The 18,238-nt window shown below is 53.2% G+C and overlaps 1 protein-coding gene across 9 annotated transcripts in view; it reads left to right on the top strand.

Annotated features, from left to right (window-relative positions):
- Positions 1-18,238, top strand: part of ZMIZ1 (zinc finger MIZ-type containing 1) — a 239,945-nt gene that overhangs the window by 114,626 nt on the left and 107,081 nt on the right. For all 9 annotated transcript variants that reach the window (XM_081563798.1, XM_081563819.1, XM_081563784.1 and 6 more), the window contains one exon: positions 14,257-14,365. In XM_081563798.1, the coding sequence (XP_081419924.1) occupies positions 14,306-14,365 (60 nt within the window). In that variant the 5' untranslated portion in view covers positions 14,257-14,305. The remainder of the gene's footprint in view (positions 1-14,256; positions 14,366-18,238) is intronic.

Below are 18,238 nucleotides of genomic sequence, written 5' to 3'. Positions count from 1 at the left end.
CCGGTCAGCCAGATGTGTCCCAAGGGACCATCCTGAGAGGGCTCAAGTCCTTTTCAGCCCCATTTTGGGTCTTCAACAGATCTTTCTTGGTAATTCCTAAACCCCTCTGTCAGATCTTGCTATTAGCGTGAGGCTCTCAGAGTGTAGAGTAAACTAATGAATTACAGCATGATTACACAGCACATAATTAACTTTGTAATTAATATGCAACTGCCACTTAAGCTAAAACACTGCTTATAGAGACGTGCGGCAATAGTAAATCACAGGTCAGAAATAGCACTTTGGAATTTTCAAAAGAATGAACGTAAGCAGGGAATCACTTAAGGCAGCAGGGCAAGTTAATTAAAAAGCAGAAGAATTGTGTGCGTCCTACTTCATTTCAAAACCTTCTCCTTTAAGAAAGACCCCGATGCCATCCTGCCAGGCTGACTGGCCAGGCCTGGTCAAAAGGACACTGGGCCTGGGTGGTTTTATTTCCAAAATAAGTCAGGCCTTCATTGCCCCAACCCAGTCCACCCCCATGTCTTGGTCCTGTCCCCAGCCACACTGCCCCTCCTGAGGGCCTGGCTCTGCCCCTCCACCTCCAGAAAGCTTATGGGGTTGCCGCCAGACCAACTCTGAGCCTTCCACAGTCTGGTCCCCGTGGTGAGCATGGCCATCTGGTCGGTTAGTACAGCCTGGCTGCCTTCACCTGGATTCCAGGCTTCTGGAAATCAGGGATTCATCTTACTTTTTTTACTGTTATTTGATCTTTCCTTCCCCCACCCTCCTGCCAGAGTGCTGAAGCTAAAAAATGCCTTAGGAATGGTCTCACCCAGTCTGAATTTCACCAAGGCTAAGAACTGAGGGGCTGAGTTCCACAGTCACCTGGTGAAGTGGGCTCAGGACTAGGAGGAATCCCTCCCTGCATCCTCTCCTAGCCTCACATCAGGCTGGGTGGGCCTTTGAAATGAGTTAAACCCAGCTTCTAATCCCAGCAACCCTGCTGGTCCACTATGTGACCTTAGGCAAGTTGCATAAACTCTCTGGACTTCAGTTTCTGCATCTGTAAAGTCTGAGCAAGGATGCCCACCTCCTTGGGTTGGTGTGAGAGTTAGGGGAGTAATATGTGTATGGAAGGGCCTGGTGCAGAGGGAGCACTCACTGGATCCTGAGTGTCCCCTGCTGTCCTCAGAGGTTTAGGGGTACAGGGAGAAGTGTATGACATCTCAACCAGCCTCATCCTTTAGAGTCTGAGAAAACAGGCCCAGAGAGACCAACTGTGCATCCACATACTGTGCATGTAACTGGCATGATTGGAATCCCCTCAAGACCAGGAGCCCCCTGAGCACGGATGACCCTTATCCATATTCTCCAACTCTAGCCTGGGCACAGCAATGCAGAGATAGCAAAGGGTAGTACCCAGTGGGTGGCTGAACTGAAAGTCCTCTTCCAGAACAGCCTTGAGCTGGATCGTCTGCAAAGAAGATTTCTCAGCCCCCAGCCCCTGGATGGTGTGGAGGTGGCTTGGCTTAGGGGAAGGATGCTGGACTTTCAAGTCTGACAGACAGGTTCGAATCCCAGCTGTGCCATTTTCAGATCTTGGGCAAGTTCCTTAATCCTTTTCAGTCTTATTTATCCCCATCTATAGATGGTGCTAATCATTCTAACTATATCATTTGTCATAAAGATAACTCACGTGAAACAGCAAATGTGCTGCCCAACACACAGTAGGTACTTAATGATATTGCTCCTCTTCTTAATCACAATCACGGAGGAGATTTCTGAGTGGCTGTTGAAGGGCCACACAGGCCTGCGGCCTGGGGCAGGGGACTCTGGCTGCCTGGGCCACCTTGGCCTGTGCCCTCCCTTTAGAGTTCTTGACTTAGAGGGGGCAGAGGAGGTGCCAGCCTCCCCAGACAACCCAGCCTCTGCCTCAGGCAGCTCAGTTGACCTTCCAACTCTGGCCTTTGCACTTCCAGAAAGTGACCTGGGCCTCTCTTCTCCTGACCTAGGCCAGCATTGCTGGGGGTAGGGAGTTGCCGGGTCCGTAGGCAGGTCCTGGCCTGTTGGGTACATCTAAGCTATTAAAAAGCAGAGACATCACTTTGCCAACAAAGGTCTGTAGTGTCAAAGCTATGGTTTTTCCAGTAGTCATGTACAAATATGAATTGGACCATAAAGAAGGCTGAGCGCTGAAGAATTGATGCTTTCAAAATGTGGTGCTGGAGAAGACTCTTGAGAGTCCCTTGGAGAGCAAGGAGATCAAACCAGTCAATCCTAAAGGAAATCAACCCTGAATATTCATTGGAAGGACTGATGCTGAAACTGAAACTCCAATATTTTGGCCATCTGATGTGAAGAGCCGACTCATTGCAACAGACCCTGATGCTGGGAAAGATTGAGGACAAGAGAAGGGGACGACAGAGGATGAGATGGTTGGATGGCATCACTGACTCAGTGGACATGAGTTTGAGCAAACTCTGGGAGATAGTGAAGGTTAGGGAAGCCTGGCATGCTGCAGTCCATGGGGTAGCAAAGAGTCAGACATGACTGAGCAACTGAACAATGAGAGTGATGGTGGCCTCGTGAAGCTGGCCATAATATTGGATTCAGCATCCAAGGCCCTAGTACTCTTGGGCAGTGGGTTTCAGATCTTGGTGTGGATGCTCTGTGACTTCTCTTCCCGCAGACACTTCAGTTTCAGGTCCCCTACCCTGCCAGGCACCCCTCCCCCAGCCTGCCCATCCTCCTCTGCAGTCTCTGTCCCTGCTGTCCAGCCTCTTCACCCCACAGCTACTCCTCTTCAGAATTTGTCAAAGCCAGTTCCAGGGAAAACTAGTCTATGGGATTTTAAAATGTGTTTAGTGAAAAAAGTATTTTGCACTCCAGTCACTTTGGGAAAAGCCAGATGCTCTATGGCCCTTTATGTGCAAATGTGCTTCCTCCTCACCAAGGATGGTTAGAATATGCAACTTCTCCCCAGCCAGTCTGACCAGAGGATCCTTTGTCAGGAAGGACTCTTTTCCACGAAACTCACCAAACTCACCGCAGGCAGCCTGATCTCCAGTGTCCCGGCCACTACCCTCCTTTTTCCCAGAACAGGCAACATTTCTCCTCTGGTCCCCCTGCCTCCTCCTGTGACACTGCCCACCTGGACAGACACTGCGTGGGTGTCCGGTGCCGCTCTGGAGTGGCAGCACTCCATTCATCTGCCCCAAAGCAGTGACCCTATCCCTCTGTCCTCCTGAACTTTTCACGACTGGCCTCTGCCTCAAGGACAAATCCACCCACCCAGCATTCTGGCCGGTGGGCACAGGCCCCTGCCTCAGCCACCCACGTCCTCAAAGGCACCTGGCACTGAGATGCAGGGTGATTCCCAGAGGCGCCTGTGTGAGGGTGCGTGGAGGGAGAAAAGTTGAAGTTCTTTAACGTCTAGAGTGGTGGCTTTTAATTCCCCCCTGCCCCCCCAGCGGATACTGACTCCTCTCTCTGGCCCTGCTTTCCTCCTGCCTGTGATGCAGATGATAAGATCCACCTGGTCCTGAGCAGACCTGGGGCCCATGTGCTTGGGGCTGTGCAGAGTGCTTCCTATTCACTGACTCATTTAACGAACTCAGCAGCCTATGAAGTTGGCACCGTTGTTATTGCATCTGTTTTACAGATGGGGAGCCTGAGGCACGCAGAGGAGAGCATTTTGCCCCAGGTCACAGAAGCTAGCACATGAAAGAGCCAGGATTTGAACCCAAGCAGCCTGGTGACCTGATCCACTAAGCTATATTACCCACATAAATGAGGTGATAACGAGGGTCATGTACAGATGTGAGAGTTGTATCATAAAAAAGGTTGAGCACCTGAGAATTGATGCTTTCAAATTGTGGTTCTGGAGAAGACTCTTGAGAGTCCCTTGGACAGCAAGGAGATAAAACCAGTCAATCCTAAAGGAAATCAACCCTGAATATTCATTGGAAGGACTGATGTTGAAACTGAAGCTCCAATACTTTGGCCACCTGATGCAAAGAGCTGACTCATTGGAAAAGACCAAACGCTGGGAAGATTGAAAGCAGGAGGAGAAGGGGATGACGGAGGGTAAGGTGGTTTGGATGGCATCACCAACTCAATGGACATGAGTTTGAGCAAACTCCAGGAGTTGGTGATGAACAGGGAAGCCTGGTGTGCTGCAGTCCATGGGGTCACAAAGAGTCGGACAGGACTGAGCGACTGAACAACAACAAGGGTCAAATGAGGTTATGACACCAGGGCTTTGTAAACTGTAGAGTGCTTTGCACAGTCAGAGTGTCAAGTCAGCACTTGGTTTTGGAGAGCCTGGTGTGAATCCTTGTCTCTCAGTAGACACTCAGGAAGCATGTTTTCAGGTTGCTCATGGGGTACCCAGCTTGTCCCTGAAGGGCTCCAGAGATGAGGCTTCCACTCACAGCCTGGGTCGGGGTGGCTTAGTCCGAGTCCCTCACACCCAGAGATTCCCTGAGTGCAGATCTGATGACGAGCAGGGTGATGGACACCAGACCCAGCTGACTCACCCCCTTGCACCACAGGCCTTCTAGAAAGAGGCTTGGATGTACGGGGTCAGCGTGCCAGCATCAGCCCAGCTGGGATGCCAGAAATCCCCAAGGAGCCGTGGGGACTTCACGGGGTTTCTGCAGAAATAAAATCACAGATGCTTCCCACTAGGAGCAGAGCCCTTGCCACCATCAGGTTTGGCATGGCTTGCCACAGTCACCCTGTCCTTCCTCACCTCCACCTGGAGACCCCCGGGAGCTCCCTGGGGCAGGTCCCCGTCTGAGCTGTCTGGGGCCACAGGTATGCACTTGGCAGACACCTGCAGGAGGTGCTTGGATGTGGATGGAGCAGGGAGAGCCGAGACTTTCGGGGCAGCCCAGGCTCCCGAGGCCTGAGTGTGGCCCTGGCCCCACTTCTGACCTGTAGCAGGGGCTCAAGGCTCTGCTGTGCCTCCACCCACACCCCTGCCCTGGGCCTCAGTTTCCTCATCTGTGAACAATGGGCGTGAGCAGATTCCCAGATCCATTCTATATCTAAGCCATGAGGACTGGTTTTGTGTTAGTTGGTTGATTGGTTGGTTTTTTACCACTTTTAAGTCAAATAAATGCTGCTTTATGATTCCTCTGTTCCCTAACTCCCTTTTCTTGAGAAATTTTTAAACAAATCTGACAGTTCATAGCAACTCACTAAAAGAGAAGGCATACCCAGTTAGTAAAAATAAGAGCCCAGGCTCAGGAGAAACAGCTGCTGTCCTAAGACCAGCCCGTATCAGTCCTGCGTGATGGGGGAGTAATGACCCACCCACTCTGAGCCTTAATTTTTCTCCTCTGCAAAATAGGCTAATACTGCTCACCAGCTGCTGTGAGGCTGTGATTGATGGAAGGTTGCTTGACATGTGGCTGGTTTGCCTGTGTGGTCCGAATGGGGGCTCTCAGCTTGAGAAGAGCCTGGTTCTGACTCCCAGTTTAAGGTATAAAGAGAAGTAAATCAGGAACTGGGAAATCCGCATGCAGGTCTCTGCTCGTGTCTTGACTGGCTGGTGACCCTCGGCTAAGCTTTCCCCGCTCTGAGCCTCTGTTCACCCTCCTTTTAAAAATGGAGCTGCCCAGAGGTTTTCTTCTTATGTGTTGGCACCAAGTGGTTAAGAATGACTGGGTAGAAGGGTGTGTGGACGATTGGCTGGGTCGTGTCTGGACCCAGTGGAAGAATGCGGTGACTGGTTAGTCATGCCTGTCATGGGTGCAGGAGGTAGGGGCAGCATCCTTACACCATACATCCATACCTTCTGCGTGCTGTGTGCTTCTTAAGGGTTTGTCTAGTTATACTGACTCTCCCTTGGACCTGCCGTTGCCCCGCCCCTGTCTGGAGCTCCTGGAGAATGCCAGGTGGGTGGATTTGGAGGCTCAAGGAGCTGGGGTAAGGAAGAGATGGTGGAGAACACCTTTTTGTCCCTAGAAATGCAGCTGTAGGCATCTGCAGGACATTTACAGCCTTCTATAGGACACCAGAAAGTAGTCAGGGGACCCTGGCTCCACCTCCAACTTCATCCCACCCTGTGTCTTCTGAGTTCCCCCAGGGAATTGTTTCTGCCTTCCCTCTTCCCCACTTCATGGCATCTGAGCCTTTGGAATCGCAGGCAAGAGCCTTAAGACAAAGCCAGGTCAGGGCCGCTGCCTGAGCACTGCTGTCCTAGGGAAGGCTTGTGGCCCAGATAGCATCAGGCAGGACCGTGACTAGCTGGCTCTGCACTGACAGTCACCTTTGTCACATGCAGGGTAGTTGGGGCCAGGGAAGGACATGTTGAGGAAGCCCACCACATTCCCATGGAGAGCATCATGCAGTGAAACTTCATGAGCTGTGTAACCAGCCGGGGCTCAAGTCCTGGAAGGGCCACTTCTCAGTAGTGTGACCTTGGGCAAGTCATTTTACCTCTCTGAGCCTCAGTTTCTTCATCTATAGTATGGTAATAATAATTGGAACATGACAGTGGAATTCTGGGGCTTAAAGTGAGGTGATACATGTAGAGAACCTAGTGTCTGGCACATGTAGGTTCAATTTGTTGTTGTTTAGTTGCTCAGTGCTGTCTGAGTCTCTTGCCACCCTGTGGACTATAGCCTTTGCTCTGTTTCTCTTTCCATTTGGAGGAAACAAAGAGCAGAGGTGGCATAGCCTTGCGGATGAGAGAAAACCCAGCAACCTTATCCAGGACTAAAGCTGGCCCTCTTTCACCTCTTGGGAGAGAAGCTGTCAGTGAAAGTTCGCTGAGAGGTCATGGACTTGGAGTGTGGCCAGAGGGTGGCGGGAGGTTTTGACCCCGAGGGTATGACCCGGGCCTGCTAAGGCATCGTGTGCCCCAGGGAGGTGAGCACACCTCGGTGCAGCCGGGATTCCCAGGACGGTGTGGGTTGGGACAGTGGGCTGGCACCTTTGTCAGAGCGACATTGACACGTGTTCTCCCAAGTCAGCCATCCTCTCCTCTGGATTAGCTCTTGTGTCCCGGAACAGGTTGTCAGGTGTCCACACCTGCCCTCAGGAGTGGCCCCTCTGAAACACCCAGGGTGTACATTGTGTTGTCCCACTAACCACCATTGACAATGGGGGTTCCTGTAGGGGAATGTGGGTGCTGGGAGACTGGGTCATCAAGAGAAGTGGGTCCACCCTTCCAGCAACCATGCCAAGTCAGAGCGTCTGAACTCTGTGGCCAGGAGGTATGCAGCTTTGTCCAGTCCTGGCATAAGGGGCCCTCCCCAAATTAAGGAGGGGTCCTGCGTTTGGAAGAGACTGTTGTCCAAATCAGGATTTCCCTTTTCAGAACAATGTGCCCTGAGTGACTTCACTTACTCAGCTCCTCCGCTCAGTGGGAAGGGAGGGGATACACCTTCCTGTTTGAGAGATGAAGGCTTGGGGAGATGAAGGGCCCTCCCACAGCCTCCCAGCCAAGAAAGTCTGGCTCTCAGGGCCCACCTCCTACCCAGGGACCCCACCAAGAGCAAGGCCACAAGCTGGCCCCAGGGTCTGCTCCAGCTGCCTGGCCAAGAATGGGAAGCAACTAACTGGTCCCAGGCAGCTGCCTGGAGCTGCCTCTTCCCTCTCCCCACGCGTGTCTGTCCCTCTGCCCTCCTCCCTGACTTCCCTGGATCAGGGCACAAAGTCACCCTGACTATGTTTGCTTCACCATCACCCTCTTCCTCTGCCTCCAAGCAGCATGCCTGGAGCCCTGCTACACCTCTCTGAGCGCCTTTACTTTTAAGATGAGGAAGACAGCCAACTATATCAGTGCTTTCTTAACCTCCGTCTCTTTCATACTATTTATATTATGTTTCAAATGGTTCTTTAATCCTTCCAGGTTTTACACCCCTCCCTTATTTAGCCCTATCCCAAATAATAATATCCATAGACTCACCAGTGATCGCTGTTCTAGTCCAAATACTTCACTATGAAAATGTGAAATCTTTGCCCATGGACCACCTAAAATCACCTTTGATCCACTTGTAGTACATGTATCACTCTCTGGGAGCCCCAGCATGGCTTATCAGAGTCTCCCTCAATCCTAAGATCCTCTGATTAGGACTGACTCATTGGGTTTTCAGCTCTTGCTGAAAACGCATCCATCCATCCATCTAATGAGCATTGCTGAGCACCCACTGAGTACCAGGCCCTAGGCTAGGCTAGACTCTGGGAATCCATAACTGGAAGACATCTCAACTGATGAGGGAGCCAGATGCAAAGACATCTAGTACTACCAAATTGGCGGTTCGTGACAGGGCACTGAGGACATAGAAGTAGAAGTGAGTGGCTCCCCTGGGGGAAACCAACCAAGAGGGTGACCACTGAACCAGGCCTTGATGGATGAAGGGGGCCAGGCATTGTGGGCTGAGGCACAGAGGCAAAGACCTAGAGGTATGATCTTCAGAACACAGTCCCAGAGGTGGGCAGCAGCCCCACATGGAGGATATGGGATCAGCGGGGAGTAGTGGGAGGTGGGAGCCAAACAGGGGAGGACCTAGGCTGACACTGTCACACACAGGTCACTGATGAACTCAGGGCCCACAACATCCACCCCTCTTGGAGTCTGAGAGCTGGTAAAGGGGCCGGCCAGGATGCGTCCCCTGGAACCCCAGGTCTCCTACCACGCTGAGCAGCGGGCGCATCCCAAGCTCCCTGGCCATGACAATGTCTTAGAATGCAGCCTCTGTTCTGCAGACTGTAGGTACAGCACCTCCCACCCCTGCTGCCGACACCGCTCGTCCCGGGGGACCCGAGCTGCAGATGTGCATGGTGATTGAATCGTTTCTGCACACCACTGCTCACACAGCTCCCCTGGGGACCTGCCACTTGCCTGTGCAAGCTGTCAGAAGATGTGTGTGCTCCTTGCGTCTGGGTCAGCACTCAAGTGTGTGCACATACCTATGCGTAAGTGTGCAAAGGGGGTACATAAGCATGTGTGTGTGCACACACAGATGCGAAAGCCTCTCGGGTGAGTTCATGTTTGTTAAGTGTACCAGTTAACTTGTTTGGCCTCAAAAGGGGAAAATAAAACTCCCTGATGTTAGTACCCCTGATACCAGCCCTAGGCAGCTGCCTCCAAGGTTCCAGGGCTCCACTTTCCATGGAGCAGGTTAGAGCAACTCGCTCCCTATTTCTAAGGAGGAGCCTATGAGGGCCATGTGCCTCCTCCAACATTTTAGACCAGGCGAGATGCTGCCAGGGAGCCAGGAGGTGGCCCAGGTCTCTCCTCAGGTCCAGCAAGGTGGGTTCCAGTCCCACTCATCCTTTTTCCCCCGTGTCCATCCCTTCTCTCTGCCCCTGCCTACCATCCCGCTGGGACTATGTGGTCCCCAGGCGCCCTTTCCACTCTCCACAGTCTACTCTTCGAGCCGCCCTACTTGCCTGAGGGCAGCAAGCTTTCCTTGAGTGCGTTTACTGTGCTGAGCTCCCCTGAGGCTGGATTCACCCGAACCCCTGCTAGTGGGGAGTCATGCAAAATGGAAGCTTGGCCCTTTCAGGCGCTCCCCTGTGAGTTGGGAAGCCAACCCAGATGTCACCATTGGAAAACCTACCTACACGCATTTAAGTCAAGTCGAGCATTAGCCTCAAGGAAAAGTGTGTCACAGAGAAAGAGGCAGCATCTGAGGTCTGAGGTGACCCTGGAACAGTGACACCCCCCACCCCAGGAGTTTCCTGGGCCAGCAGGCTCCCCGCAGGCCTGCCTTGAGACAGGCTTTGCAGTTCTAGAGTCAAGCATCTTACACTTGTTGAGATGGCTTTTTCCAAACAGCTGGAGCTCCTGACACCAAAATCCTAAGATGTTGAGTTTGAGGAGCTGCCAGCAGCCGGCTAGGCTTCGTTTTACAGATGAGAAAACCAAGGAGGGTAGCAGAGCTGGGCTGCCTCCGGGCCCCCACACTGACTAGCCTTGCATCTCCTGCAGGCTGGTGGCTGCTCAGACCAGGACAGAGGGCCAGGCACCACGGGGTGGACCGCCTGCGCCCACTCTCCATTCGGAGGCAAACAGATGGCAGGAAGGGCCGAGGCCATGGGTGCACCCAAGGCCTGGCCAGCAGTGATCTCCAGTTGGGAGGGAACCTGGCCACAGTGGGCGCTGGAGTTACAGCCGGCACTGAGGATTTGTAGCGACTTGTAAAGGCTTAGAGGTGTCCAAGCTGGAAGAAGGGAGGCAGCAGCCAGGCCCAGCAGCGCTCCTGTGGTGGAGGGCGACCTCTGCTGGCCGCTGAGCGCTCCCACTTCCCCGCACCAGCCAGCATGCAGGGAGCCCAGCGGCACTGGGATGGCCTTGGAAGCAAGTGGATGGGTGCGGACAGGTTCCAGGGGCACATCTTTTGGGGCTCAGGCACAGTCTCGGGTGGGGACTTCCAGGAGGCTCTGATCTCCAGTCTTGGAGGAGTGGAAAGAACATGCCCGTGGTTAAAAAAGCAGAAGGTTTGAATCAGCCCAACACCGTCCCAGCTGTGTGACCCTGGGAAAGTCACTTCACCTCTCTGAACCTTTTAGGATTAAGTGAATTAGCAATGCACAGGGCCTGGCCTAGTGCCTGAACACAGCAGGTACAGAACTAATGGAAAATCTCACACTGCCCCTCAGGGAGCCACTATTTTCATGCCTCCTTCAGCACCCCCTCTTCTCTTCATGTTTATGATCTTTAGCCTTCTAGGCCTTGACCCTTTTTCTTCAGGGGCCGAAACCACCAGCCCATCCATTCTGGGTATTAATAGCCCCAATTTTCCACTGATCTTGGTGGTTTAGAAGTGTCACCTCTCCTGTGAGTATCTCCTTAATCAACTAGACATTTTGTTCTTTTATAGATTGAGACATACACGACTTGCAGTTGTCCCTGTGATATGTGATGTTGGAAGTATGGTGGAAGAACTCAAGGCACCTTTGGTCAATGATATTCTGAGCCTCTTTGAATCCAGGAGCTATCTCAGATCAGATAGGCCTCCAGATAGGATAGCGCATGAGTCAGTGTAGAGACAGACCCAAACTTGGACAGTCTGTCTCCCCTTTATTGCTTGGTTTCCTCAGGGGAAACCTGTGGCCCCCTGCTGGTGACTCAACAGGGAAGGACAACCTCTGGCCGCCCAGGTGGCTGTCTTGCTGGGTTTGGTGCCTGCTTGGGGCTTCCCTGGGTGGGCGGAGCCCCCACCCCACACCCAGACCACAGAAATGATCTGTCAGTCATTGTACAGGCATTTATCAAGGCCCCACGAGGTCTCTGCCCCTATAGACAAAATGCTGTGCCCATCCTGGGAAAAGCTCCTACCTAGAGACTGTTGTGAGACCACCTAAAGGGAAAGTGAAGTCACTCAGTCGTGTCCAACTCTTTGTGACCACATGGATTGTAGCCTACCAGGCTCTTCTGTCCATGGGATTTTCAGGCAAGGGTACTGGAGTGGGTTGCCATTTCCTTCTCCAGGAGATCTTCCCAACCCAGGGATAGAACCCGGGTCTCCTGCATTGTAGGCAGTCGCTTTACCGTCTGAGATCCCTCACCAAATTTCCACAGTTCAGATTTCTAACCCCCTGGGCAGTTATCTTCATCAACAGCACCCCCTGCTGGCCACATGGGCCAGCGCAGGCCCTTTGTCCTGGTTGGCTACTGCCTGTGGGCAGGGGATTGAGGTCTGCACAGGCCTGGGGTTTCCTTTGACTTCCCTTCAGGCTCCTCCTTTTTGATGAGGCCCTTTGGCTCAGCGCCCCTGCCCTGCTAGCGGTGGAAACAGCAGTCTGTAACTGGGACCCTGGCAACCTGTGTTCGCTCATGCCCTGGGTGGGGGCTGGAAAGCCCCAGCTCTTTGTGTACCACGTGGTGCTTGAGAGACCACCTTCGAGCCTCAGTTTCCTCATCTGTAAAGTGAGGATATAGTAACTGTCTTTGCCTAGTGCCCAGACCAGCACTTGACATAAGAAGAGTTCAACAAATAGTCACATAAAAGGTGACGTGGAGTAGATATAGGCTTGGACCAAAAGTTCCATGAGCTCAAGAAAATGATTTCCTTTCCACCTCACCATGTTCCATAGAGTTAGCATAGTATAAGATGTTGACAAGTATTTACTGGGTGAGTTGGAAGCATGCAAGGATGGACAAGTGGAGAATAAAGATGGATGGGGTGGATGGATGGGTGGATGGATGGATGGACAGACAAGCATCTAGAAGGATAAGTGATGGAGAAGTTGTATATCTGGGTGTGTAAATATGTGATAGGTGGTGTGATAGGAAGGACTCTGGCAGAGTGAGGGTTGAAGAAATCAATGTGGGGATGCTACCCCCATTTTTACATTTTTGCTGGAGAGCTACAAGATAAGATGAACCCAGCAATCTGATCAAAGTACAGATGCCCAAATGACCCAGAAACTCCACTTCCAAGAGTGTGTTCTCTAGATTAATTCACACATGATGATGTGGCTGATATAAAAGGCGATCCTCTGGCACTGTTTGCAATGAAGAAATCTGGGCCTCATCTCGGGCTAGAGTGTGAGCCCCTGGAGCAGAAGGGCCTTGTCTCGGGCCTCAGGCCTTAGAACAGCACCTGGCAGGGGTGGACGTTCAGATGGCCATTGGATAAATGATTCATCAGTGCCTGGGAATGCTGTGCAGCCATTAAAAAATGAAAAGGCTCTTTATGTCTTGATGTGGAATACACTTTGAGATATCGTTAAGAGGAAAATAGCAAGGTCCGGAGAGTGTGTGCAGAATGCTATCATTTTATGTTTTTTAAGGGGTGGCAGAGGATAGTATACATAGATATATGCTTCTCTGAGTCCTTCAGAAGAAGACAGATGATACTGGTTTGCTCCAGAAGGGTCCCTGAGGGCAGGGGACAAGGCCAGCATGACCCTGGACACCTGTGATTTTTGAACCACGCCAATGAGTCACCTTTTCAAGCACAAATGGAACAATAAGAAGTGCTTGAGAAGAGCTGTACAGTGAAGAGCTCCTTGGAAGAGGAACAGGGCCTTCTTCCCAAGGCTGTGGTCAGGCAGACTGTCGGCTTCCTGAACCAGGGTGGGGGCAGAGAGACAGGACATGAGAGCAGACAGGCAGACACACAGTCCAAACGTCCACTTACCATGGGAGATCTCAGACCTCAGTTTCCTCATCTGTAAAATGGAGACGGTTCTAATCTTACAGACCAGGCGTGAGGAGTTGAGGAGAGAATGCAAGGGCCCAGGACACAGCAAGTGCTTGGTGGATGGGACGTTTGGTGACATGGCCAGAGATGAAAGGCCTTCATGGGGGAAGGTCTTGGGATAGCAGAGAAGGCCAGGGGTGGGGGAACCTCTGCTGAGTCCCCTGTGTCTAACCCATGTGTCTGCAGCCAGAAATGCCCTGGGGTTATGGGAGGACAAACAGCCAGGGAGCAGACTTCTGCTTTGGCCTGAGAACCTGGACTCCTGAGCAGTGGCAGGACCAGAGTTGAACCTCTCTCCACCTGTCTGCCTCTCCTCCATCTCTGCCTTCATGCTCGTGGCCTCCCTGGAGAAGCCTGGGAGCTCCACGGGCTTTGTGGAGCTGAGGGGACCTCGTCACACACATGCTCATCTGCCCCAGGCCCAGCATCATTCAGGAAGAGTGAGCCGGCTGAGTGGGACAGCCCTGGGCCCCGACCACTCAGCCGGGAGCTGGCAGTCAGAGTCTCGGGGCCCGACTCGGGCTCCCTGTGCTACCCCGGGTAACTCCCTTCCTCTCTCTGAGCCTCAGTCTCCTTATTTGGAAAAGGGAAGTGGTGCTGATGGCTACCCTCTTTCTTTCCTGGGAGAGCAAAGGGGAAACATGAAATTGTGGTTTGTAAACTCCAAGGCATGGGAAATGCGGGGAGGGCACCCACGGCAGGATTGCTGCCTTAAACAACACATGCTGCAGTCAGAGCTGTCACATGGGGAGATCTCTGTGTGCACACACAGCCACAGCAAGTGGGCTAAGTCCTGTACCGAGAACCTGAAGATGGGACTGCCATTGCCACCGCCGCCACCCAACACACACGTGTGTGCAGACATGCGTGGTGGTCATACCTGCCCAGTGTTCACGTGAGCCACCCACAAAGAACACCCAGGAACACCTCCTGCCCTTAGCCCAGCGCTGAGCCTAGAGAAGGGCTGGGCAGCCATGGGCATAGTTCCTCCTCCCAGCCCAGGGCTGCCCCGGGGCAGAGGCCAGCATGCCTATGTGGGGACGTGAGGGTGGCTTGAGGCCGGCGGGACGGCCCCAGTGACACCCACTGTCCTCTGTCTTCACAGGCTGGACAACGTTCATGGCTCTCGGGTAGAGCCCAGCGAAACGGCCAGAATGAATTCTATGGACAGGCATATCCAACAGACCAACGACCGACTGCAGTGCATCAAGCAGGTGGGTGTGCAGCCGGGCTTCCACCTCCTCCTCTGCCAGCCTGGCAGGCAAGGTGGGCAGAGCAGAGGTGGTACTAGTGTGTACTGTGTAGTAAGCACCTGAGATGCTGGTTGGAGGTGATAGTCAGCAAGGACCAACTGCCTGAGGCTCCCCGACCACCCACCTCGTGAGAACTGGCATGGACCAGTCTCACATTAGAATCACTCCCCTGGGTTCAAATGCCAGCTCTGCCTCATCCCTTCCCTGCCCTTCCCAGCTGGGTGACTTTGAACCAGTATCATGCCCTCTCTGGGCTCTGCTGTGCTCTCTGGGTTGTTTTGAGGATGCAATGAAGTGCCTAATGTCCCTCCCAGACCCAAGCTCCCCGCCTCTCTGCTCTAGTGGTTCTTTGTAAAGAAATAGAAAAGGAAAGGTCTTGGGAAGTCAATCATCTTACAGAAAAAGAAACCGAGGCACGGTAGGGGGAAGAGAGTTGTCGCCTGAAGTCACAGAGTGCAGCCCCACTGGTGCAAGGAGGGCTTCGTCCCCGAGGGTGCAAGCTCCCCCTCCTGCCTATGCTCACCCAAAGCTTAAGAGGTGATTTGCCTGGAGGGCTTCCCAGGTGACGCTAGTGATGAAGAACCCACCTCTTGATGCAGGAGACAAAAGAGACAGGGGTTTGATCCCTGGGTCGGGAAGATCCCCTGGAAGAGGGCATGGTAGCCCACTCCAGTATTCTTGCCTGGAGAGTCCCATAGACAGAGGAGTGTGGCGGGATACAATCCATGGGGTCCCTCAGAGTCGGACATGACTGAAGCGACTTAGCACGCACACACGCTCTCTGTCTAGATTGTTCAGACATTAGGGAACCCTTCACAGTGGGCTCAGAAGTCCCCACTTTAAGAAACCTGGTTGAGCCTGAGCAGGCAGGCGCCTCCCAGTGGTGATCAGGAGTGATGCGCCCTCCCTCTGGGCTCAGCCTCCCTGAAGCCAAAGGCAGCATGTCTGTGCACAGACCCTGGTGGTATTTTACTCCAGGAAAGAGGAGATACAGCGAAGGAGTAGAGGCTTTGACATCAAACAGACCTGAGCCCAAATCCTCACTCTTCCATGTACCCACAGTGTGATCGCTGAGATCAGGCCTGGCCCTCTGTTTCTCTGAGCTTCAGTTTTCCCTGTCAAGTGGATCCAGTAAGGCCATCCTCATAGGATGCTCTGAGGACATTATGGGTGGAACGTGTAGCCTGGCCTGGTAGCAGGTGATCTGCTAATTGTGGTGGAGGGTATTGTCGGTGTCTCAGTGACAGGGTATGTCTTAGGGGAGGGGAGTCCTGGGGCGAGGCCCCTGGCTTAGGCGGGCTTAGCTGGCAGTTTAGGGAGCCAGTGTAGGCCTCCGGCCTCAGGACCCCCCAGGGGAGGTGAGGGCAGAGCTCACAGCCCCACCCCCACCCTGCCTGCCCTCCCCGATCCCTGGGGCCCAGTGGAACTGAGGCTAGTCGGCAGGAATGAGGGATGTGTGTCCTCTCATTAGCATCAAGCAGAGCAATCGCAGAAGCCTGGGCCCTGGGTCTGCGGAGAGGAAATTGAAGACGACTTGTTACAGATTGAACTCAGCCGAACAGCTCTCCCAAACGCCAATTACGCCTCTGTTCACGGTCACAGAATAGAAACCAGACGATGGGCTCCTCCTCCCCTGCCCGTCCCTCCTCCTTCTTCTCCTCCTCTAGGCTCCGTGGGGCTGTCTCCCAGCTCTGCCTTTGACCCAGTTTCTCCCGCCTAGGAGGGATCAGCTGTCAGTGGCTCCACCCCCAGGAATACAGTCAAGCCCCTGTGCCCGAGCCCTGTATGTGCTGCTGGGCAAACAGCTCCCCCTACAACCTACTCACAACTTGACTTTTCTCCCTGCATCTGATTCTCTGCAAGAATCAGGGAGCCCTTTACTCCCTGGGCCACCCAGGGGTCCAGCAGGGGCTGGAGTCCACCCAGGAGCAGCCTCTCCAAGCATGGCACATGGGCTCAGATTCACCAGTCAGTAAGCCTGAGTCCCCCTTCCACCACTCGCTGGTTTCCTGACCTTGATTAAGTTGCCACTTCATCTCCCATCATCTGTAAATGGGCATCGTGATGCAGGCCCAGCCATTGGGTCCTGGAGCTGCTTAAAAGCCAGGGATCGCCTCCACTGTCCTCGCCTGACCTACCCCGCACACACATGTCCGTGCACACACACACACACACACAAACACACTACACAGCTCTGTGCTTGGGCCAGACTGTGGCTCATCTGTGAGGGTGAGCAGGCTGTCCAGATGCCCCTGGGCTGTCCAGAGCTCCCTGTGTCCTCCACGCTGCTCCTGCATCTCCAGTCAGACACAGCTCAGCGCCGATGTCTGTCTGCTCCTCAGCTGCCCCAGAGGGCAGCCGTGGTGACTGAAGACTGTTGATTCTCAGACATCCCATAGACTGATCAGAAGGGAAAGGTCTGTGTGTTTTAAGGATGACGTGTGTGTTGGCTGTGCCTCCCTCTGCCTGGTGGAGCTGTGGCTCCCATTGGGGCCTCAGAGCCTCTGACTCTCCACCCTGCCTGACTTACAGCGCAGCCCTCCCTGTCCATCCACCCTGGTTCTCGCCACTGCTGACACTTGCCAGCCCCCGAGCACCCAGCCGTCTGTCTGTCTTCCCTCCAGACCTCTGGCTCAGCTGCCTTTCTGCTTTCTCAGCTTCAGGTGCTGGGAGGACCGGTGCCCTCTCTAGGACATGCCCTAAATTGTCCCCCACAGGCTCATCTGGGCTCCATATGCAAAGCCATGCCAATCAACTAATTCCTGCACAGAAGCCTCCCCGAACCTCAGGTGCCCTTTTGAGTCTCTGCACTTCCCATTCCTGAGCCCTGGTGCTCACTTGGCACCCAGTTACCTCTCCCATCCTGCTCTTTCTCCCTTAAGCTATGAGCCCCACAGGGTGTACATCAGATCTCCTTCCAGGCTGAGTTCCTCAGGGGCAGAAGATGAGCTGTATTCATTGTACATCAGCAGAGTCCAGGCCAGGGTGGGGCCTAAATATGTTGGGGAAGAATGGGTGTGGGGTGGGTACTCACAGATCAGTAGCTAAGGGAATGGATGGATGGATAGATGGATGGACACATGGATAGGCAGTTAGGTGAGCGGATGGTGGGTGGATATAAATGATGGATAGATAAATAAATGATGAATGAATAGATAAGTGGGTGGTTGGATAAACTCTAGGTGGAATGAAAGACAAGTAGGTAGATGAATGGATGGATGAGTGATGGATAAAGTAGAGAATGGATGAACGGGTAGGCGGACAAGTGGATGGATGCATGGATGAACTGATTCATTTTTGGATGGATGGATGGGTAGATGGATGGATGGGTCGTTTGATTCACAGATGGATTGATAAGATGCATTCATCACTTTATCTGGGCACTGGTATCCCCAACTCCTGCTCCAGCAGACTCAGTGGCCAGTGTATATAGCCCAGGAAGGTATTCTGAGGAATTACAGAGATGAGCAGGCTTCCTGGTCAGAGGGTGGGGTATTAGTATCCAGTAACAGCCACAGCCAGGGAGGACTCTGCCTGTGATTCACATCTGTACTCCCATCCCCAGATCATCAAAGGGTCGCCAAGCTCAGCCCACCCAGTCCTGGCCCCTCCAGGTACCACTGGGGACCTAGTCTGAAGCTATCAGATTGCTGGCCTGCTCTGTACGCATAGCATGCCTTGGACAGCTAACTGCTCACAAACCATTTCTGCATGGACTTGGCCTCATGCCAGTTTTGGGGGTTCTGGAGATGAAGGGAGCACTAATTCTATTCTGGGGAAGCTTGGAGGAGAAACAAGAAGCCATAGAGAGGTCCTAGTGTATCGAGCAATAGC

Source organism: Giraffa tippelskirchi, chromosome 2 (genome assembly GCF_054371585.1).
Source record: "Giraffa tippelskirchi isolate mGirTip1 chromosome 2, T2T-mGirTip1v1.2.pri, whole genome shotgun sequence".
NCBI classification, from domain to species: domain Eukaryota; kingdom Metazoa; phylum Chordata; class Mammalia; order Artiodactyla; family Giraffidae; genus Giraffa; species Giraffa tippelskirchi.
The sequence above is the reverse complement of the archived record's forward strand: the minus strand, read 5'-3'. Positions and strand labels throughout refer to the sequence as shown.